Source organism: Parasteatoda tepidariorum, chromosome 1 (assembly GCF_982258835.1).
Source record: "Parasteatoda tepidariorum strain Cologne lab strain chromosome 1, Ptep-v5.0, whole genome shotgun sequence".
NCBI classification, from domain to species: Eukaryota; Metazoa; Arthropoda; class Arachnida; order Araneae; family Theridiidae; genus Parasteatoda; species Parasteatoda tepidariorum.
The window spans coordinates 74734212-74756213 of NC_141755.1; the positions used below are offsets into that span (position 1 = coordinate 74734212).

General features: G+C 26.6%; 1 protein-coding gene across 3 annotated transcripts in view; it reads left to right on the plus strand.

The window, feature by feature from the left end:
- Nucleotides 1–4812: 4812 nt before the first annotated feature.
- LOC107442832 (uncharacterized) overlaps nucleotides 4813–22002 on the plus strand; it is a 31952-nt gene continuing 14762 nt past the window's right edge. For 2 of the 3 annotated variants that reach the window (XM_087166960.1, XM_087166964.1), the window contains exons 1-7: nucleotides 4833–5145; nucleotides 10170–10414; nucleotides 12410–12603; nucleotides 13222–13287; nucleotides 16439–16522; nucleotides 17931–17968; nucleotides 20575–20700. In XM_087166960.1, the coding sequence (XP_087023086.1) occupies nucleotides 5135–5145; nucleotides 10170–10414; nucleotides 12410–12603; nucleotides 13222–13287; nucleotides 16439–16522; nucleotides 17931–17968; nucleotides 20575–20700 (764 nt within the window). In that variant the 5' untranslated portion in view covers nucleotides 4833–5134. Of the gene's footprint in view, nucleotides 5146–10169; nucleotides 10415–12409; nucleotides 12604–13221; nucleotides 13288–16438; nucleotides 16523–17930; nucleotides 17969–20574; nucleotides 20701–22002 lie in introns of all 3 variants that reach the window. The other variant, XM_087166969.1, reaches the window with a different exon arrangement.

The following is a 22002-nucleotide window of genomic DNA, read 5'->3' on the forward strand; positions in this document are numbered from 1 at the left end:
AGCATAATATACTCAGAAAATAAAGGTTTTACTTTTTTTAAGGTACATTTCAATAAAATTATTTTTTCTCTTGTGAGATAATGGATGTGGAATTTTTTAAAATAGCCTAGAAATAAATGAAATATTTTAAGTACTTTGTATGCAATTTTTCTTTAATTTATTAAAATTAATTAATTATGACGTTCTAAAATAAATTTAGGAAACCTTTACAAGTTCAGACCATATACATATATACAGCTGATTTTTATAACCATTTGAGTGTAAAAGGGGTTCTTTAAATCTTGTTTTTAATTTATAATTTTAGAATTGTTTTCAAAAATAAAGACAGAATTAACATTAGCGGTCGCAGATTAGTTTTCAAATAAGGAAGAAAATAAGCTTCTTGAATGATGAATCATCATTGAGGAAAGCAGGATTAAATTTAAACCTGATATATTTCAAACATTTGCCTTTCACATCCTCCCGGTTTTCTTTAGCAACCTACCAAGTTTTATTGTTTTAAAATTACGAATGAAAGATTTTTCAGATTTTCATAACCTTTCTGCGTTAGTTTCGTTGAACTTTACTTAGCAACACATGTATGTGTTTTCATTTAATTTTGCGCATCCTCAAAAAGTATATTAAAAACTGTGGTAACGGAGCTTCTTATATATGAGCTTATCAAAATATATGATAGCATATATATAAAAACTTTAGATCTAATAATTAAGTAAGAATACAAAGAGTTTGAAAATTTTGTTAAAATATTCTTCCTCAAATTTGTGAAACAAATAAATTTTCTAAAAATGTTACTATTCCGTTCTCACCTGATGCGTGTAGAAGATTCACATCATAATGTATATTTGTAATTATTAGATTTAAGATATCAATAAAAACTAAGAAAATAATTATGGATCGCATTTTTCTATCATCCTTTGTATTTTGAAGCATTTTGCAATTTGATCCTCTCGAAATCCGCTGCTTCTCCAAATTATTTTATGGTCTAATAAAGTATTTTGGAATACATTCGATGCAAATATGTCAAAAAATTTCACGCGACGTATAAAATTAACCAGTAAATAAATATAAAAAAGATATTTTGTTTCATATTAACTTTATTTCAACAATGGTTAAAAAATATAATATTAAATGCAGCGGGAACAATTTTTCAAAGAGACATTTTTTTTTTAGAAACTAGCTAATTTTAGATAAATAATCTCTTTGCCGAGAACAATCAAAATGTAAAAAAGCTAAATACAGTTTGTTTGTTTTTTTCATTCATAAATTATTCATTTTTTCATTCATAAATTACATCGTCTGAAGTGGAAATTATTAGTTAAAAATTCTAAGAACATTCATCATAGTCTATCAAGTTTTATCAAGAAATTAATCCTTGAAATAAATCAGAATGTAAATTTTGAATTCGATAATGCTGTAAGTTATTTAAAATAGCAAAAATAAAATAAAAATCAGTATTGAACTTTTAATTTCAACAAAGGTGTCTTTAAAAATTATTTCTCTGTATCAATGGAAAATAAAGGTAATTAAAAGAAAATTTATCTTTCGTAAATAGCAACTAACTCCAATTATAAACTAAATAAATACAACAATTGAGAATGATGCATACATTTTGTAGTATTATTAAATTTAATCTTTTATTTTGCTAAATTACATATGAATTATACAAATTTTTAATTCATAAAAATATCATTTTATGGATTTAAAGAAAGAATTTAAAAAAAAATCGGAAAATTTTGAAAAATTTTTGGGTTATGGCACGTGCTTCCTTAGGTCCCTTTCCTGGGAATTAATGATCCAAAGAAATCAGAAAAAAAATTTCGAATTCCAAAGCATCCTGCCAGTTTCGTAGATAATTTGAATACTATGAGACAGCATTTATTTATATTACCGTGAATGAAAGAAATTGGTGGTTGTTAACTTCCACCGGTGAATGTTGGCAATAACCTAATCGCTTTGGTAAATGTCCGAATTATATACTAGCTCTAATTATGTGCAACTACCCGATATACATTTGCCCGGTATGCCCCATATCAATGTATTTTAAAGGTTCAGTGCCATTGCCCGGTATGTCCTACATCGATGTTTTTTTAAGGTCAAGTGCCACTGCCCAATATGCATTAAATCGGTTCTCCGAACACTGATGTTTCACCCAATCTATCCCACGATATTAAAATAGCGAATAAATAAAATAATATCAACGAATAAAGTAATATCTAATCGGATAAAACAAATATTTCGGACATTCACCAAAGCGACAATGTGATTCTTGGCATTCACCGGTGAAAATCGACATTCCCTTGATTTCAGTCATCCACGGTAACAATTATGCTGCAAAATATTTGTCAGAAAGAAAAAATAGTTATGAAAAGTATATATATATATATATATATATATATATATATATATATATATATATATATATATATATATATATATATATATATATATATATATATATATATATATATATATATATATATATATATATATATATATATATATATATATATATATATATATATATATACAAAGAAAAAGAAAACAATAAAAAAAAAGAGCATTATTAAAATCTGATAATTTAATTTCAGTCACGGATAGCATGTATGTCATCAAAATCATAAAAGACCAGTTAGTATGCCATAGACTAAATGGGGAAGTAAGGATATTATTTGGGTTACTAGATTTATTTGTTTGACTAATTGGATTATTACTATTTTTCTAATTAATTATGAAACCATTTAAGCTGTGATTATCCTCAACAGTGATTCCTAAGATTTTGATAAAATTCTGACTGAGACATTTATTTGCGACACCAGAACATGAAGTTTTTAATCAGATTGCGACTTCATGTGCCACAAGCATTTTTAAAATATATGAACAGAGTGTTCCGTTTCCTCGTTCTTAATATTAATTGTTTAAATATTTATTAAGAATTTAATCTAAATAGTACGCAATAAATTGCGTACTATTTAGATTAAATTCTCAATAAAATAACCTATAATTATTGGTTAATCTATAATTATAGGTTATTTTATTAAGAATAATTATAGGCTAACCTATAATTATCGGAGACCGATAACTATATCAAAGGATATAGAGGGGTTCTATAATCAGGGGGGAAGGTGGGCGCACGATGCGCCCACTTAAAGCTTGGGGGGGGGGGATTTAGACGAGAGAATTTTTTTCTTTTTAAGTACATAAATAAAAGAAGCAACGTAGCACTATTTCGAACAAGCTAACATGGAAGGGGGAAGTTAGCAAATTATTTTAGGGGGGGGGATGAATGCGCCCAAGAACTTGGGGGGGGGGGACACTGTCTATAATATTCTTTGATTATTGGTCGCAGGCTAATATGCGGGGAAGCGAGGAAGTAACAAAAAGATAGTTGGAAACTATCGAGTCCCTAAAAAAGAAAAGATGAAAAAACGGCAAAACCAATTTGATTGCCTAATGATTCTTAGATATAGTTCTACCAATCTCCTTTCAATTTTTTTCTGTTTCACCCGAAAATCAAGTATGCTTCGTTATTTACCCCAACTGGGATTCGCTGGTTTTCACAGATAATGTTTCGTTCTCGCTTAAATTTTAATATGCATGAAATTTATTTGCAGCCTTTGTCTATAGTTTCTTTTAAGTGCAATTTTAAATATAATTTATTTTCCTTCTTCAGAAGAAGTTAAAAAGCTGAAGTGTCAAAACAACGAATTTTCGATGAACCATTTTTTTTTTTTTTAGAAAAGGCTAACATTAACACACACAAGATAATTTTTAAAACAATAGTTCAATAGTATAAGAATTAGAAAAATGTTTTTCCCTCCCCCTTTTGTTTAAATTTAAATATCTGAAAACCAACTCATGTATATGTGACCAATGTGTTAATGCATGTAAATAATGCTTCTTCGAAGAAGGTTTAGGGCATTTTCAGCGTGGACGGAAAAGAAAATCTTTGATGTCAAGCTTTGTGCTCTCGAAATAGTGTTCAAGCACAGTAAAATCAACTAAATCAACATAAACTACAATTCAATTCGTAATTAAATACTTTTAAAGGTAAGTGTAAAGCAAAATGTCAACATAACATCAAGGAATTTTTTTATACAAATTAAACTATTTTAAAAAAATTATTTTTGTTTCAAGTTTTATGAAAGGAAGAAAAAACATTATTTAAATTGTAAAAGTTTCATTTTCTTCAATACTCTTTTCTATTTTGGAATGATTTGCTGGTCCGAATATAATAGTAATGTTTCTACACTTTTTGACAATGTCAGTAAATTCTTCTTTTAAAATGTAAAAAATTCTTAAACGACTTATTTTTGAAGGAAATAAAAAAAAAAAATTCATCCCTCCCAAAATTAATTTTATTTTTTGTTCACTCCTTTCTATTTTCATTTCATTGCTGTAGGGATTTACTAATTCCATCACTAGATGGCAGCTCTGCATTAAAGTACACTCTACTAAAGGCTCTGTTAGTAGTTTAGCATTGTAAAATTAAATTATCAAATTAATTATTAATAAGTAATTAACTAAGTTAATACATATTTTTAAATCGAGTTAAAAGTTTTATTAACTCTAAAAGTAAAAATACAATTTATTGTCCATTTTTTATATTTTATTATATTGTTATATTCGAAATCAGAGCTAGTACAACTAAGCACTCAACGAAAAAAAAAAGGTAGTAAATTTTTTTAAAACGCCAATAATAAAATAAACCACAAAAATAAGGTAACTCTGAAAACCGGTTTTTCGTTGCCATCGAGAAGATAGGACCTTCACTTCCTCTTACGGGTTCCTTATATCTACGGCACTACTCAAAATATAGTCAGAAGAGTTGCTTTAATATATAAGGTGGATATTAGCACTGAACATTTTCAACTTTTTCAGTTCACTTTTTCACAGTTATCATTTCAACATATAACCGTTTGCGATCGGTATATGTTACCGCTTGTTTCTCATATGGAGGGGAAATGCCTGAGGAGCTGGTTTAAGAATAACGCAATCGTTTGAAACAAGACTTCCTCAAGTTGTTAATAAGTTGACGTGAAAGTGAAACCATTTACCTCTCATGACTTAGAACTTAATTGTAATAATTAACTAATTTATATTTCTGAAAAGATTGTTATTGTTATATAGAGTTTTCATGTGCGAAAGGTTTGTATGATGTGCATCATTATTTATTAATTTTTTTTTTTGAGTTAATGTTTGTTACAAAGTGAAACTTATATAAATTATTTCCTTTAGAGATTAATTTTCGTTGTCAACCGATTCATTAAGCAAATTTTATCATTTTTTAAATGTATCTCATTTATTTCAAGCTATTCGACGAAATAAAGTTCTTATTTGTTTACGTTTTTATAAATATCACAGAAGGAAACAAACTTTAAAGATATAATTCGTCTTCACATTATTATAAACATTATTAACAAACATTAGCATATATTTTAAAAAATAGTTTTGTAGTATTAAAAACCTTTTTCGATCGTAGTTGTTCCGAACAGGTACCTACACGGGAATATCCCCGAAAAGAATTATCTTTTTTTGTCGCACTCTATGGTTTGTGCCGTTATTTAAAAGTATTTAATCGATCAAAATCATACTGTGAACTGATTTTGTTTGAGTTCTTGCTGAGATTAGCAAAACAATAAGTTGTTTTAAGATTATCTTTCATAGGCTTGTAAAAGATATAACACATCTTGTATCTACAACAATTGAAATATATGACAGTTCAATATAACTAAGTTTCTTAGGAAATCTTATCTATGCTTAACAATTAACCATTTTCCATTTTGGAATTTTAATAACTTAGAAATTGGAGAATTCTCAATCAGATTCTGATCACAGAAATTGAAATGCCAATGTGGGGTAATTCCATAGTGGTATCCATCTGCACCTAAGGCAAAAATTATTAAAAAAAAAAAATCAAGGGAGATTTCCATATCGTGATTTGTTTTGTGGCAAAATAATTGCCAGGTCTTGGCAGCTTTCGGGCAGTGTCCCGTAAGAAACTTATAAAAGTAAAAAAAAAAAAAAAAAAACAATACTAAAAGTGACCTTCTCAAAAGGTATAACCCCCAGGCTAACATCTACATATTTTTTTAAAAACAATTCAAGTTTAAAATCTACTTGGCACCTGGGCAATAGTAATTGGCGTGACAGATCACGACATAGAAATATCTAAAAAAAATGTATATTTTGTGGTTTGCCTCTGCATTGCTGCAAATTATGTAGGTACTTTTCAAGATGGCATCCATTTGTTCTTGTTTTTTTTTTTTACATTAAATTTTTAACAATTTTTTAGTGTTCCTGGAATTTTCTCACACTTGGCATAGAAGTTTTTCCTGCCATTGCCGAGTGCTTGTTCTTTCAATAAATGAAAAGATGTATTTTTAGGGACTTACTCTGAATTTTACCCTTTGAATTTGTGCTATCCCATAATGTGTTTTTAGTTTCTAAAACGTAGCTTAGTAAATTCTAAAATGTAGTGACCATTTTTTTGTACAATTCTTATATGGTTACAAACTTGTTTCTATAGATTTATAAATTTAAATCATGCTACGTTAACAAATAGTAAAGTTAATGTCACTTTCATCAAAAAATTTGAAATCTTTGTAAAACTTGACAAACATGGATTGAATAATATTAAGTATAATATAAACTTTTCTTTTTGTAAGTTGAGTGTCTGAACCCCTTTTTATTGTATAATATGAAGTCACGGAGAAGACTAATAAAATCTGATAATTTATCATGACCATCAAGATGATTTGGAGAAGGTTAAAGAACTAAGATTTTGTCGTACTGTGATATCAGTTTATTAATGATAACTATAAAGATATTGCTATCAGCGGCGTACGCAGAATTTTTTCAAGGGGGGTGTTCATAATTTTCTGAAGCTACTAAAAGAAATTCGAGTATGTAATAAAGCACTATTATTTCCCTAATTTAGATAACTAGACAATTTTGACTTTTTACTTAGACAACATTATTTAGTTAAATTTTGATTTGATTCTTTAAGTTTAAGATCATAATGTAATATCTTCTTGCATGTAATATCTTCTGAAAAAAGCCCAATGTCATATATGGGAAGTAATACTTTGAGGGCCACTTTTACATTTATCAGATTTTGTTATGCTAGAAACTTTTTTTTCAACGGGAGTATCACATTTCTGTATAACAGAAAAACTTATATTGGTATTAGATGCTGTCACCTCACTAATTTCAGGTCGTGATTTTTTCTCAAAATGATTAAAAATTGTTAAAATCTTGCATTTTGACATCCTAAAGATCAAGATCTGTGCCAAGATAAATATATATATATCAGGGTTGGGTTTTTGACGTCAAAAAGTGGTTTTTGACATGACAAGGGTATAATACTGGTTTAAACCGTCAAAAACCCGTCAAAAATGTCAAAAACTAAAGTTTGCCAAAAAAATATATAAACTTCAAAACTACCAACAGTTGCCATGCATTATATTGAAATTTAATTAATTTATAGGTAATCAGCAGATTTTAAAATATTTTTTAATTAAAATTAAGGTAAAATAACAGATTTAAAATCTCAGAAATTTATATTCAAATGCATGTGCAGAAAAATTTTGCACAAAATTTTTTTAAATATTTATATTTTGAAAAAAAAATTTTTTTTTTTGATACTTAAGAAAATTAAAAGTTTATTACTATGCATTTTTGACATATAAGGAACATATAACTAATATTTATAAGGAACTTACAAGTTATGTTGTATAAATACAAACTTGATACAAGTGAATGAAAAAAAAATTAATGTTATACCAAATATCTTTATTATCCAGTATGTTAATTTGAATTTAAAAGTAGTTATATTTGTGAATAATGATAAATATAATTCATATTGTTTATTATATTTATTTATAATTATTACACTTATCATTTTAAAACAATTTTTACCTCTTAATTTTTCCCCCCCACTTGTATTAAGAATACAAATAATGCATATCTTGAAAGCAAGAACTAATTATTCAACAGCTGAATATTTAGATATTCAACAAAAGTATGTATATAGTATTCAGCAAAATGAAATTCACAAGTATTTGGATAAGCTAAATTTTCAGCATAGTAAATGAATAGGCTGAATATACTGTAAATCGACACTAACTACTCTGTGTATTTAACAGAAAGCACTTAAATTTGTATTGTCTTATGTTAAAAAGATTATTAAGAAGATTTAAAAGAATATTAAAAAGATTTTTCTTTAAGAGATGTCTAATGTACAAAACTGCTAATGTTTATCTTTAAAAATGTCAAATTTTTAGTATAATCTATACTATACACTAAATTTGGTTATAAATAAATTTTTTAATAATATCACTGCAGATTTTCAATAACACATGAAAATGAATACATAATATTACAAAAGATGTGAGCTTTCAAAAGTACAAGATTTTGGTTACTATTCAAAATATAAGTGTTTCTTCAAAATTTTAAATTTATTTTTTCTAGAACATATTTAGAAACACTATCCTTTATAAAAAATATATAAATTTTATGTATTAATTAAATTTCACATATGAATATAGGTTTTTGACATTTTCGACATTTTTGACAGTGAGGTTTTTGACGTGACGGTTTAAACCATGGTTTAAACTGTCAAAAACTGTCACATGTCAAAAACCTGCCAACCCTGATATATATATATTGGCACAGAAATATCCGCTATGCTCAAAGTTTGGAACTGGAATGAATAACTTCAACGAGCACAGTATCTCCTAAGGTATTGTTACTGATTTCTTCACTAGTCGAAATAGTGGCGACGACGGGTTCGGCGATTGAATGCACTTTTTGTTAAGGCAAAACAAAACAGATTTAGCGACAAACGGCGGAGATAACTCTTAGTCTGACTAATTCCTCAAGCTAACTATTCAAGTTTTATCAGAGTACCTATCCAGTGTTGAATATCTACTCTTTCATCGCAATAGAAAAATAAATTGGAGGATGGGAAGGGGGTGCTGCGTTAACAGTAAGTTAAATCTCATATTGTACAACAGTTGAAAATCAAAATTCAAGTCTGGGTTATACATAACAATAAAATCGCAATTTGATACATAGTAATAGAAACAATTGAAGATAAAAGAAAATTATTTACGCTATATACAAGTACTAACTCCACTGTACTCCGTTTCCCCTTTTATATAATTATTCACCGCATCTCCAAAATTCTCGAATTGTCTCAAAGACGACAGAGCGTGTAGGATTCCAGAATCATCGCGTAAAGACCTTGCGAATGACAACAAGTCTCGAAAACTATCGCGAATGGCAAGACAGAAAGGAACCAGTCCGTAACAGTATCACGTGAATTTGGTTTCAAAAGTACAACAATATTGTAGTAAATGTTTTCTCAGTATTCTGAGAAATACCGTGAGGAAAAAAAAAGTAGGAATAAGGCAAATAAAAATACATAGTCTTAAAAAATAGCCCACATAATTTCTACTAAAATTTTTATTTTTTCCATTTTGTCTGAGCTCAAGGGGGGTGTTTAGACCCCTAAACCCCTCCCTTGCGTATGCCACTGATTGCTATTAATAACAATTTTCAATAATTGGAATGATGATTGAGATGAATCTGTACTATCGAAAATTTGTGTTAAATTTTTTATTTTAAAGCTTTGTCAATTCAATTTTAATTGTTAGATCAGATTGAAAATTAAAAGCATGACTAAAAGAGGTAGTACTTGTTGTCAATATTTCTTTATTAGCAAAAATGCTTATAAAGTAGTATCCCCACAAGTACTTCTTTATCACATTTTAGTTCATATAGATCACTCCATTATTAACGTGAATTTTTTTATATTTTTACTTTGTACAAAAATTGGGTACTCAACTAATTCATAAAAAAAATATCAGCTGCACCTCTCATAATATCTGCTACAGCCTGTCATTTTATAAATTGACTAAAACAAGACTTTAAAATTGAGATTTTCATCTTTGGTTTGTTTTATAGATTTCAAATAATATTATAATATGTTTCTAAATTTTATCTGAAATTAAATGAGGTAATTGTTTTATTCTTATTAAATTGATATTTTATTCAATTTGTTTAAAACATCTTATAATGTTCATTATATGAAAAAATATAAATTACCTGTTTTAAAAATTTGTAAAATATTGAAAATTTGCATTTTCTTTTTCTTTCTTTTCTTAAAGCACTTCTGTTGAAAGCATGAGTTCATTGGAAGTTTTGCAGCATCACAATGGTGGGCTTGAATCCATAGATTCTGAATATAGTATTATAGCAGACCAGCCTATGGTCAATGGTGTATCTGAAGATGCAACAACAAATGGGGTATTTGATTTGCATTTTGCATTGACATCTGCAACCCCTGATCTGAGTTTAGAAGAATTGCAAAGTCGATTGGCTGATGTTGTTGAAGATAATGTTTCTCTTAGAGGTAGGTATAACATTTTAAAATCATGTTTTTATTGATGGCAAAATACTGCCATCTAATATGAAATCATATTGTCTAATATGAGAGTTGTGTAAATAAAAAATAGACACAAGTGATAATGAACTTCCTTATTTATATGTTTTAATTTTCCTTAAATTATCAGAATATGACATTCTATTTGTTAAACAGTGACAAGTTGCAAGAAGCACAATTAAAAAAAGTGATCTCGGAAATGGATTTATGCATAATTTAATTATGGCTTGTTAATTATTTTCATTAAAAATTTTATGGCCAATTTCTATTTTATTTTTAAGTCAAACTTTTTAAAGCTAGCATTTTTATTATTATTTTAGAATGTCTTTATTTTATTTGTGCACATGAAAGTAATTTGTCAACCGTTTGAATGCCCACTTGAATACTGAATATATCTAATTCTTTTTGATATTTTATTTATTTTTCACCTTTGGTAATACATTTTTTTTAGAAAATTTTAATTTAAGATACTTAACTAAATTGTTTTGAAGCAGTTGTTTCTAAACAATTATGTCTGATAAACTTTTAGTGTATTTTTAATTGGGAAGTTAAGAGCATGAAAATTTTTTCTTTCTTTAATTTGAACTACTTTTGTATGTTTTTGAAATAATTTGACTTATTTTAAATGGAGTTATGCTGCACATTTACTACCACTTTATTAGATGAAGGAACTCTCTGTGAGTAATAATGTTTAACAATGGCATGTCGTAAAGAGCACAATTAAAGAAAACTAATCTCAGAAATGCATTCATAAATAATATAATTGTAGCTTATTTTCACTTTGTTCTTGTTATTAAAACACATCTCATGAAACTTCACAAGTAATTTAAATTATTTTTCATTAAAAATTTTAGAGCCAAATCCCTATTTTGTTTTTTGTCTGTTACGGTCAAACTTTTCAAAGCTAGCATTCTTGTGCACCTTTAAAAAATTTACGTGGTTTGGATAAATTTAGTCCAATCATACTAATGTGTGTTTGTACGCTTGATGTTATTCTTGACATGGTGCATAGCGTTTTTATAAAGTGCTTAAAGGTGATTATTTCCAATTTTCGTTTTTTTAAAGCCCTTAATGGTGCTTTTTTCATTAGGTGTTTTTAAAAAGTGTTTAATTTTCCCTTTTTGAAAATGAGATTTTTTTCTTTACCGTGTAGATTTTCGCCATGTATTATGCAAAAGCGTGCTTTTCACATTGTTCTATACAATGTTTTCACAATTAATTTCGCTTACCGTTGGTCCACAGCGTGTCAAAGCGCCAATCATTTTACACGTTTGATGAAATACTTGCGAGTCCGCATGTGCGTCTACTGAGCTGAGTTTGGTGAAATTCTAGCATTCTCATGTGCAACTCTGCTGCATTTTGCAAGATATTCTCATTTTCAGGTTTCATTTTACACCCTCTGAAATCAAACCGAAAAATCTCTATTTTTTAATGGCGACTAATATAATCAAGAAAAGAGTTCTTTGTCAGAAACTAGTTGTTTTATCATGATCATGTAAAGTCTTTGAAAATTAGTTTGCATTTTGTTAATGTATATAGTGGCTAAAAATATTTTTTGAGTGCTTAAAAAGTACTTAAAAGGTGCTTATTTTTTGTTGAAAGATTTGACTATGCACCCTGCTTGATGTTTTCGCCAAGTATTGATTAGAACTTCTTCTTGGAATGTACTAAAAATGAAGACAATTTATCACCAATTTTTAAAATTTCTTATTTATGAAGAATTAATAAAACACAACTCAACACAACTTTTCTATATGTTCTTCTAATTCTTCAAATTAGAAGAACATATAGAAAATCTGTCATTCTTCAATTTAATTCTTCATACTAATGTCAATTAAAAAAATGTGCTATAGGTTTGAAAATTAGACAATTTTTAAATACTGGAAATGTTCTAAAATATTCTTTATGGTTTCTGTCAATTCTAGTATTTTTAAATATTTTTTTGTAAAATTTTTTAATAAACAGAGGCTCTGAGGAAAAACAATGACATGATGCATCAGCATTTGAGTAGCACTCAATCTTGGCACAATCAACTGACGACTACCATGTCAAAACAGCAACTAGAATTAAAAGAAGCTCAACAAAAAATCAAGGAATTAGAACAGGAGCTTCAGAATAAAATAAAAGAAGCAGAAGAGAAGAAAAACAGGATAATAAGAGTAAGTGATGAATACTTAGTGTTAAATTATAAATATATATAATTTTCCCATTGATAAATATACATGATTTTCTGTAAAGACAATCTGTTTTTTGTAATGTTAGAATATTAATAAAAAGGTTAGTTAAAAAATTACTTATTTGTAGTCAGTTCAATATTTAAGTGAGAATGAAGGGAATGCAGTCCTTTACTGATTAATAATATTTTTCCCCCCTTGAATAATTAATATCTGTTTTTTTTTTATCAAATAATTAAGGTATAAATAAAGGTATGTTAGAATTTTTTACCAAAAATTTGTAGCGTTTTTTTTTATATCTCTTAAACTTGTTCAAATTTATTTTATAATGCCTCTATTTTTTTCAGATGAAAATTAATTTACAAAAATAAATCTTGCTATGAAATTTAAAGACAATGTTTATGAATAACAATAGTTCTGTTTTTGAATCATACCTGACAGGGGAAATTTTTTTCTTTCGGGGGATTAATTTAAAATTTTTTTTAAAGAAATCCCAAATAAAGCTTGTTATCTTGTAACCAGTAGAACAATGTTATTTTTTTTAAATAAAAATTTATTTTCTTGGATAGTATCTTTATCTTTTTTTGTTCTTTTTTTTTGCAGGATAGCATATCCCCTCTTAGTGATGAAGAAGTGGATTTTGAAATAATTAATCGTAAGGAAATAAAGGTAATTTTAGTTGTAATTTTTATTTTTGTAAACAGTTTAAATTTTTTATTATTTCCTTCCTCATCCTATTTTATGGTTGACTGTTTTCATTTTTTTTATTATCAAATTATTTATTAATTGTTAAAATTTCTTAAGCATAAAAAAGCCATGAAAATTTTAAATTTATGATATAATTATGTCATTTTTTTAAAAAGAAATCTTAAATTTAGCTGCTATAATTTGTAACAATTCTGCTAAAAATATCCGAATCTGATGGTTCAAATTAAAGTATCCCACTTCCCATACCTGTTGTTGCATATGATTTGAAATGTTTTGTTTCATAAATTAATTTTTTAATTTGTTAACTGTTTGAGTGCTTACTCACTTGAATACTGAATATATCTGATTCTTTTTGATATTTTGTTTACTTTTTGACTTTCTATAATACTTTTTTAGTAAAATTTTAATTTAAGGCACTTGGCTGGAATGTTTCGAAGCAGTTGTGGCTAAAATATTTTTTCTCTGATAAACTTTTACTGTATTTTTTGGGAAGTTAAACGAGCTACATTTTTTTCTTTCCTTAATTTGAACTACTTTTGTATGTTTTTGAAATGCTATTGCTTGCAAATTTATTTATTTTTAATGGATACTTAAGCAGGGGATAACGGACCCTTCAAAAAATGTTTTAACTTAAAAACGGACCCTTCACAAAATATTTTATTTTAAAACGGACCCTTTACAAAATAATTTATCTTTTAATCGGACACTTCACACATTTGTTTATCTTCATTATTGTTTTGTTAATCGAATAAACCCTTCCCAGGGAGTGGGAGAAAGACAGGTGTAAACGAACTAAGTTTTGTCTTCGGCAGACGCTTCTTCATTTATTCGTCCGAAATTAATATTCTGCGTTCAGCAGTATAGGCTAAATATCAAATAATTATTTGTTGCATCTTTAATTTAGTAGCAGCAATTGCTGTTTATTTTTGAAAATTAAATTTTTTTAAATTATAATTTTACAGTGAAGAGCATATTCTTGTATCGATTTACAATTTAATAACTCCTTGAAAAAGTTTTTTGCAATAACACGACCCTATTTGCACAAATTCACAAAAGCAAGACCTTGGTTGAAAGAATGTGACTTAAGATTTATTTTATATTCGCAAATTACGAGTAATTTTTTCACAATTTTACAAAAACAGGACCTTTCACAAAATGTCTGGGCAGACCCCTGTTAAGTAAGCTCTTATTCTGAAATATTTTTATGTATTTAAAAATAAAAATCAATTAAGTTAAGAGAAATGTCTTTCAAATACACTATTCCATGATTGTTTATTTTTTTTTTCTTTTCAAAATTCAACTTTTTAAAATGGAGTTACGAGGCGTATTTACTACCACCTTATTAGATGAAATTACTCCCTGTGAATAATGATGTTTAAAACTTCTTAAAATTTCATTTATTTTATACATTATCATGGGTTTTAGGAAAGTATTAAAAGTAACATGAAATATAAACATCTTAATCAATTCAATAAATCCATGTTTAAGGACTTGAAAATATGTATGAAATGTTTTTGGTAATGTATAGCTGCCAAACCCTTCCTCATTTTGCAGAAGCTTTCCGCACTTTTACTCATTTTAGTTATTTTTTACGCTCAGAAGATAAGATCTTCTGCATTTTACCCGCCCGCCCGATAGCTAGTATTTTCTTTCAGTCAGACTATATCGACTATACCCCTCAGCAATTCTGAATGCGATAGGGTGTTTTCTGTAGTAAAAAAAAAAAAAAAAATAGGACTCAATTCCACTCATCGATGTCTGATGAGACTCTCAAAAAACTTTTAATAATTAAGTCTAAAGAAGGAATACTTTGTTTTGAAAGAGATTTTTCTAAAGAATTTTTAGTAAAAGCAAAAGATGTTACTAAAGCATCTTTGCAAAAGAACTTTTTTTTGATGTCATTCTTTTTCCATAATTTGTATTGAGTTAATATATAGTGCATACTATTAAAGTGTAATTAAACTAATGTTAATATAAGTCTTAAAATATTATATATTTCCCTTTAATCAAGAATTAATAAATGAATATTGTACCCTCAAGTAGCTGGTCAAAAGTTTTTAAATTTTTTTTCTTCCTTATCTTGTTTTTAAAACAATATTTTTTCTTAAAGATAAATTCATTAGTATAGTATGCAGTTGCAAATCTTCTGCAGTTTTAGGTATTTCTTCTGTATTTTTTTTTTTTTTTTGTCTATCTTCTGCATTTTTATAACTAGAGGTTGGCCGCTATGCTGATGTTATGACATTAATTTAAAAGGCTGTTCTTTTTTTTCCTAATGACCTTTATTTATTATTATTTTTATTATAGAATTGCATTCAAGTCTAGATGTAGATATTTATTTATTTGCATTAAACTTTTTTTTTTATAACTTTTTTTGTAGACTTGTCTAGTTGACATTAAGTGCCTTCTAACTGCTAATCTAATTAATTATGAAATCTGTGCTAATAAGCAGTAGAAATAATGCTTATTTTATTGCACACAAAAATCATTATTTTAAACAAATAAATTGTTTTATTTTCTTATAAAAATTATATTTGCATGTTTAAAAAGAGAAACCCTGGAAAGTGATTTTACTGCAGTTTTCTGACATTGCTAAAGTTTTTAATTAAATTTCCAGTTACAAAAAGCATGCAAAATTTCAAATTTAGAATTAGAATTATTAGTCTAATTTTTATAACAAAACACCCTTTAATTTCTTTGTTTAGTTAATGAGTATTCTTTGTATTGTAATGTTAAATTCTGTTGTTTCTCTCTTCTGTTTGACTAAATTTTCTTAGCGAAACTCTAAAAAATTCAAAGAAACGAATTTAATTTAAAAAAGAAATTAAACTCTTTTGTAAAATTTAAGTTAAAAATGCTATTTTTCTTTCTTTCTTAGTAATTAGTATATTTTATGCTTAATTTTACCAGAAGTCTATTGAAATGTCAGGTTAAGTTTTTTTCAACCCTTATGAGAGGAACACTAGTTGCCCATTTTGGTAACATGATAACAATTAGTACAATTTGTAACATGCAAATAGTTCTTTTTTTATTGCTTTTGCTGGCAATAGTACATTATGAAGGCTTATGTTACTATATTTATTACTTTATTTAGTTATTTAATATTCTGTAGAAAATGGTTGATGAATCCAAATTGAAGCAGGCTGAAGATAAAATATCAAATCTGATCAGAGTAATTGAAGATCAGAATAAGGAAGTAAGTATAAACAATTATATAAACTACAAATCATGAATTTTTTTACTCATTCATCATATTTTTCAGTACTATTTTATTTTTTAAATAGTCAATGTTTAATTCTGAAAAAGTGCAATTGTTGATAACAGTTAAAAATCTATTTATTGATTTGGAAAAGTAGTTCAAAATTATTTTTTTCATTTCTTTTTGTGCTTTAACTGTCCTTCATATTTGTATAAAAGTTTCTCTTCTGAATACAGCTTTCCGTTACATGTCATAATTGAAAAATAATTTATATTTCTCTCTGATCTCAGTTCAATGTCATTTGTTTTGTAAAATTTATTAATAATGGTTAATTGATTTAACTCATTTCATAATAATTAAAAGTGATTATCTCTAAGCATTCTATAGGTAACTTTAAACACATTTGTTTTTCAATAAATTGAAAATGAAACTTGTAGAATTGTTTTGCCATAATGATCTACTTCTTATTTTTAAGAAAAGTAATTTTTTGGAGTTGTAAGAAACATTAAAATTGAAAATATATTTTAATAAAATATAGTATATTTGTGAATATGTATTAACGTTTCTATATTTTGCTTTCATCATCTTATAATTTCCATTCTTAATATCTGTAAAGTAGCCTAGAATTTTTGTCAAAATATATTTATATAGATTTTTTAGAAACTTTTGAATTTAAAATTTTATTAATATTCCCCCCCCCCAAAAAAAAAAACAGGAATGCACTTGTTTTGAAGTTTTAATAAATTGTATTGCATTGAGGACATTGTAACAAAACAGTACTTTGCTGTGAGAATTTTTTTTAAAAGATATAAAATTTTACTGAATTTACTCATTAACATCGATTTAGAGTGAAACATAATTGAATCAATTAATTCTTCTTACTTATAAGTATATTTTAATTAAGTAATGACATTTCCTAATAAATTTTTAAAATGATCATAAAAAAATCTTAAAATTTAGAGTTCAGCTTGAACACCTGAAACACACAAAATCCAATATTTTGTGCTAAAAATAAGTGTAAATTTTAAATACGAAAAACCATTTTTTTTACTTCCCAAAAAGAGAAAAAAAAGAAAAAGATTTTGAACAAGGTACTTTTTGAATATTCCATAAAGAATTCAGGTTAAAAAGCATGGACTATTGTTATTTAAACTAAAGATATTTTAAATAGTGATTCCTGGAGTTTATAAAATTTTTATTCTATAAATTTATAAGAAAGACTAGTATGAATTTATGTAGCTATAGTAGTATTATAAATATGCATTTTTTATTAATTGGAAATTAATGTGTTACCAAAAAAAATTTGTTGCTTTCTGTTAAATGTTACAACTATTAATCTTTATTTGAATGAGTAAGCATATTTCAAATTTTATTTCTGTTCATAAAACCTTTTTTTTCCATGCAGATAGAATCTTTGAAGAAGTCAAATGAAAGTGAAGCCACGTAAGTATAACTTAGTGTTATAGATAATATATTCTTGTATTAATTATTTATGAAATGAATGTAAGAATCTAAAATACAATCAAACCTTTTTAACCTGAATAAGCTTAACACGAATTTGTTTTAAAGTGAGCTAATTTTAGATACATGGTCAAATTGTATGATTCTTTAAAGTAGTTTTAGCACGAATGCACTTGACCTGAAATGTCTTTTAATGTAAACTTGAATTTCATTACCCTTGAAAAAAATTTTACTTATATTTTTGAACAGAAAACTTATTTCCTCTCCGACAGGCAATAGAAAACTGATCATTCACAGTTTTATATCTATATGAGTGAGTTTTTTGAATGCTTTGTTATAGTGTTGTTAATTGTAAGATTATCACAGTCAAATGGAATGGAATGTGATAATCAAATGATGATTATCACAGTCAAATGAAAGAGTTGTATGGATTGAATCTGTTGAGAGGGACTGGATATTACGGGAAACAACACACATTATAAATTGAGTTTTCTTTCATGTCTGGGTGTGAATGCAAAGAAGCATGTTTTCCTCAGTAATGAACATCTATATTTATCTTTCAACTTGGGTAGTCATTTCTCCATACACTCTTATAGGTTGTTCTGAGAAATTGTTATGGCCGAATTGCATTTCTACTGGAGAAGACAAGTGTAGTTAAAATATTTCTTAAATTTCACTGGCAAATACTTTGGTTTAGTTTCCTTTTATAGATGCTTACAACGCAATTAAAACTGTTCTTTCTTTTATAATGCAAAAGAGAAATTCAAATAATTTTTTAGATCCAGTTGATAAGTTTAGAAGATTTTTAGAAAGTAGATGTGTGAATAAGAAACCAAAACAGCAAGCTGTCAGTGATTGTTTTATTAGCAATCCTCTCTAATTGTATAATAAATCAGTTTACTTCTATTAGTTAGTTACTTTTCTGTAATTTTTAATTTGCAACAAATAGAGCACTAAAAGTTCATTTTCGTAGAACTTGAACTACTTTTAATGTGAAAAATTTTTCTGTCTCTCATTGAGTTGACTTTAACAAGGTTTGAGTGTACAACCAATAAAAATGGTAATTTGTATTGCTAAAGTAATTTATGTCTTTTCATTAATTATTCTTCAGATTTTATTTACAATTTTTCTTCTTTGCATTGATATTTTACTGTTCTAGGCATAAATTATTTATATTTTTGATTTAGTTGTTTTTTTTTGTTTTATAATTTTTTTAGTACACTTTTGAAACAAATCCTAGCAGGAAATGATTACCTTTTGTTTAAATTAAATTTTGAATTTAATTTATCCTCCCTTGTTTACCCTCTAAACTTTGTCTTGTTAAATGCATTTTTTCAATGCATAACATGGGGAAAAACAGCTTTCTCTTTCAGAAAAGCAGTCAGCTTAAAATTTTGAAAATACTAATGGTTATTACAATGCCCAGCCTTTAATTTGATAGTATCAGTACCTGAGGATTTTGATCCCTATAAAGGGTTCACTTACCAAACATCAATTTTGCATAAAAAATGTGAATGATAGTGGGCTCCACTGCATAATACTAAATGAAGCAATCCATAAAAGACGCTTGTTTGGTTTGCTTTCCATGCTTGCTAAGTTAAGCCCATATGGTATGTGCTCTACCATAAAATCTTGTGAATTTAAATCCATTAATAAATTTTTTAAAATTGGTTCCTCTTTCAAAATTAACATTTTAGTCTCTAAGCAATTGAAAAAAAAAATTTAAATTGAAATGGATGACATGAAAGGGACAAATTTTACTGAGGAAAAAAATTATGATTTTAAAAAACATGTATGATCACACGTCTCTTACACATTCTTTCATTGTTACATCTATCATCAACGTTTTTTAAAGCTCTGTTTGAATATTCAAGCATTATTATTTTTATTCTCTAAAAGCATAATAGCATGACTAATACTAATTTTTCAATGCACAGTAATAACAATGAATTAAATTATTATTGAACCTGCATAAATGTAATTAAAACACAATATAAATATTTCTTGAATTGGAAACCAGTTTGCTTATATGAAATTTAATGCAAAAAATGAACAATTTTTAATGGGTATGTAGAATAATGACAGTTGAATGGCCAGAGATAATTGTGTTGTGGGATAAATTCGGATTTTTCGCTAAGTGTGATCCAGAAGTTTTCGGGAAAAATCCAAGGTCTAGAAGTTTCAAGAAATAATTCATCACATTAATGTATAAAAATTCCTGTATATTTTATTTAGAAATATTAGAACTAGAATTTATGCTTGGTATTTATTTCATTTGTAGATATTTTTTCTGGTATAATAATAAATGTGATTAGATATAGATAAATGTAATGAAAGTAAACTTATTATTCATTTAAATTATACTGCATATAATTTATTTCGAATTTCATGTTTTGAAAACATCAATAATTTAAATTTATAAAGACATTAATTTTTTGGTATGCATCATTAATGATTTTACTCAAGAAATTTTCAGTATTTTTGAGTTGGGCTCACAATCTTCCCTGAAGGGGCTGAACTAGGTCAAATTTTAAAAAAAGGAAATGCAGGTGTGCCTTCTTTATTCTTTAAAATTGTTTCATTATCAGATGCAAAGAATCCTTGCAAAGTCAGGAGGCATCTAGATCAAATGCATTGATTCAACAACTGGAAAAGAGGGTGAAGGAATTGGAGGAATCCTTAACTGTGGAATCAGCAAATCTTGAAGAAGAAAAGTTTGTATATATATATATATATATTGCTATTTTCATGTTGTATATAGTATATTGTTTATATTAGGAACTTTTATAATGAGTTTGTCAATGAATGCAATTCTACTACAATCTCTCAGGAATTTAATTTAAACTATGCATAGAACTTTAAAATTCTTATATTGAAGTCCTATTTTTTTAAAATCTCTTGTTTTCCATTAAATTTTTTTCCTCCCATTTGTGACTTATTCCCAATTTTTATAATTTGTTTTAAAATTAGGAGACATTTTTTTTTGAGAGGAAGTAAGCTTGTTTATTTGTTTTGTAATTAAATTCAAATAAATCTTTTTTGTTATAGTTTTACAAGCATTATTAATCTTAAGACTAATAAGTTTTCTAAAACTGGACTTTACTGCTAAAAAAAAAAAAAACTTATCAAATAAATATTTCATTTTGCACTTTGATATTATTTGTAAAAATCTGTGTTACTACTTGAAAGTTAGCTTTGTGTTTACAGAAATACATCTCTATATGTTGGCATGATTATATTTAATTATTTCTTTTTATTTTGCAAAAGATTAAAAATTAGGTACATTAAAAGCTTTGCATTATTAGAATTATAAAAACAGATTTTTTCTTCAGATTTTTCTTAAAACTATGAAATTGTGCTTTTAAAGCAATTAAATTGTGCAGTTATATATTTTAATTGGTATTTACACTATACATATATCTGTTCTTATATTGTTTCTTTTTAATTAAGTTTTTTAAAATTTGTTTAAAATGTTAAAATTTAATTTTGAATGATGTTGATAAATGTTCTACATTATGCAATATATATATTTATAAAATTTAAATGTAGACAAATATAAAATACTCAGTTATCTTTCTAATTAATTATCACTTATCTTTTTAACTCAAATTTTTTTTCCGAAATTATTCTGATTGCAAAAATATATTCCAGAAGAATCTTTTAAAATCATAAAATAATGGTCCTTATGCTCCGTGATTTGATTAGGTAGCATCTTTACATTTTACATGTTTTAAAAGATACTGTCAAGTAAATTATAACCATCAGTTTTATTATTAAAATTGAATTAAGATAATTAAAAGCACATTTAAAGTTTTTCTCCATCTGCACCCCTGTGATAGTTGAATTTCGCAGCAAAGGAAGAAACCTCTTATTTTCGCACACCTTTAACAAATTTATAGAGCTATTTTCTTGCTAAGTACCAAACATCAATAAAAACAAATTTGCTATCCTAAAAATCAAGCAAAATGTTGAGAGAAAAAATATATTTAGTATCAAGAAAGAAAAAAATTCTTTTA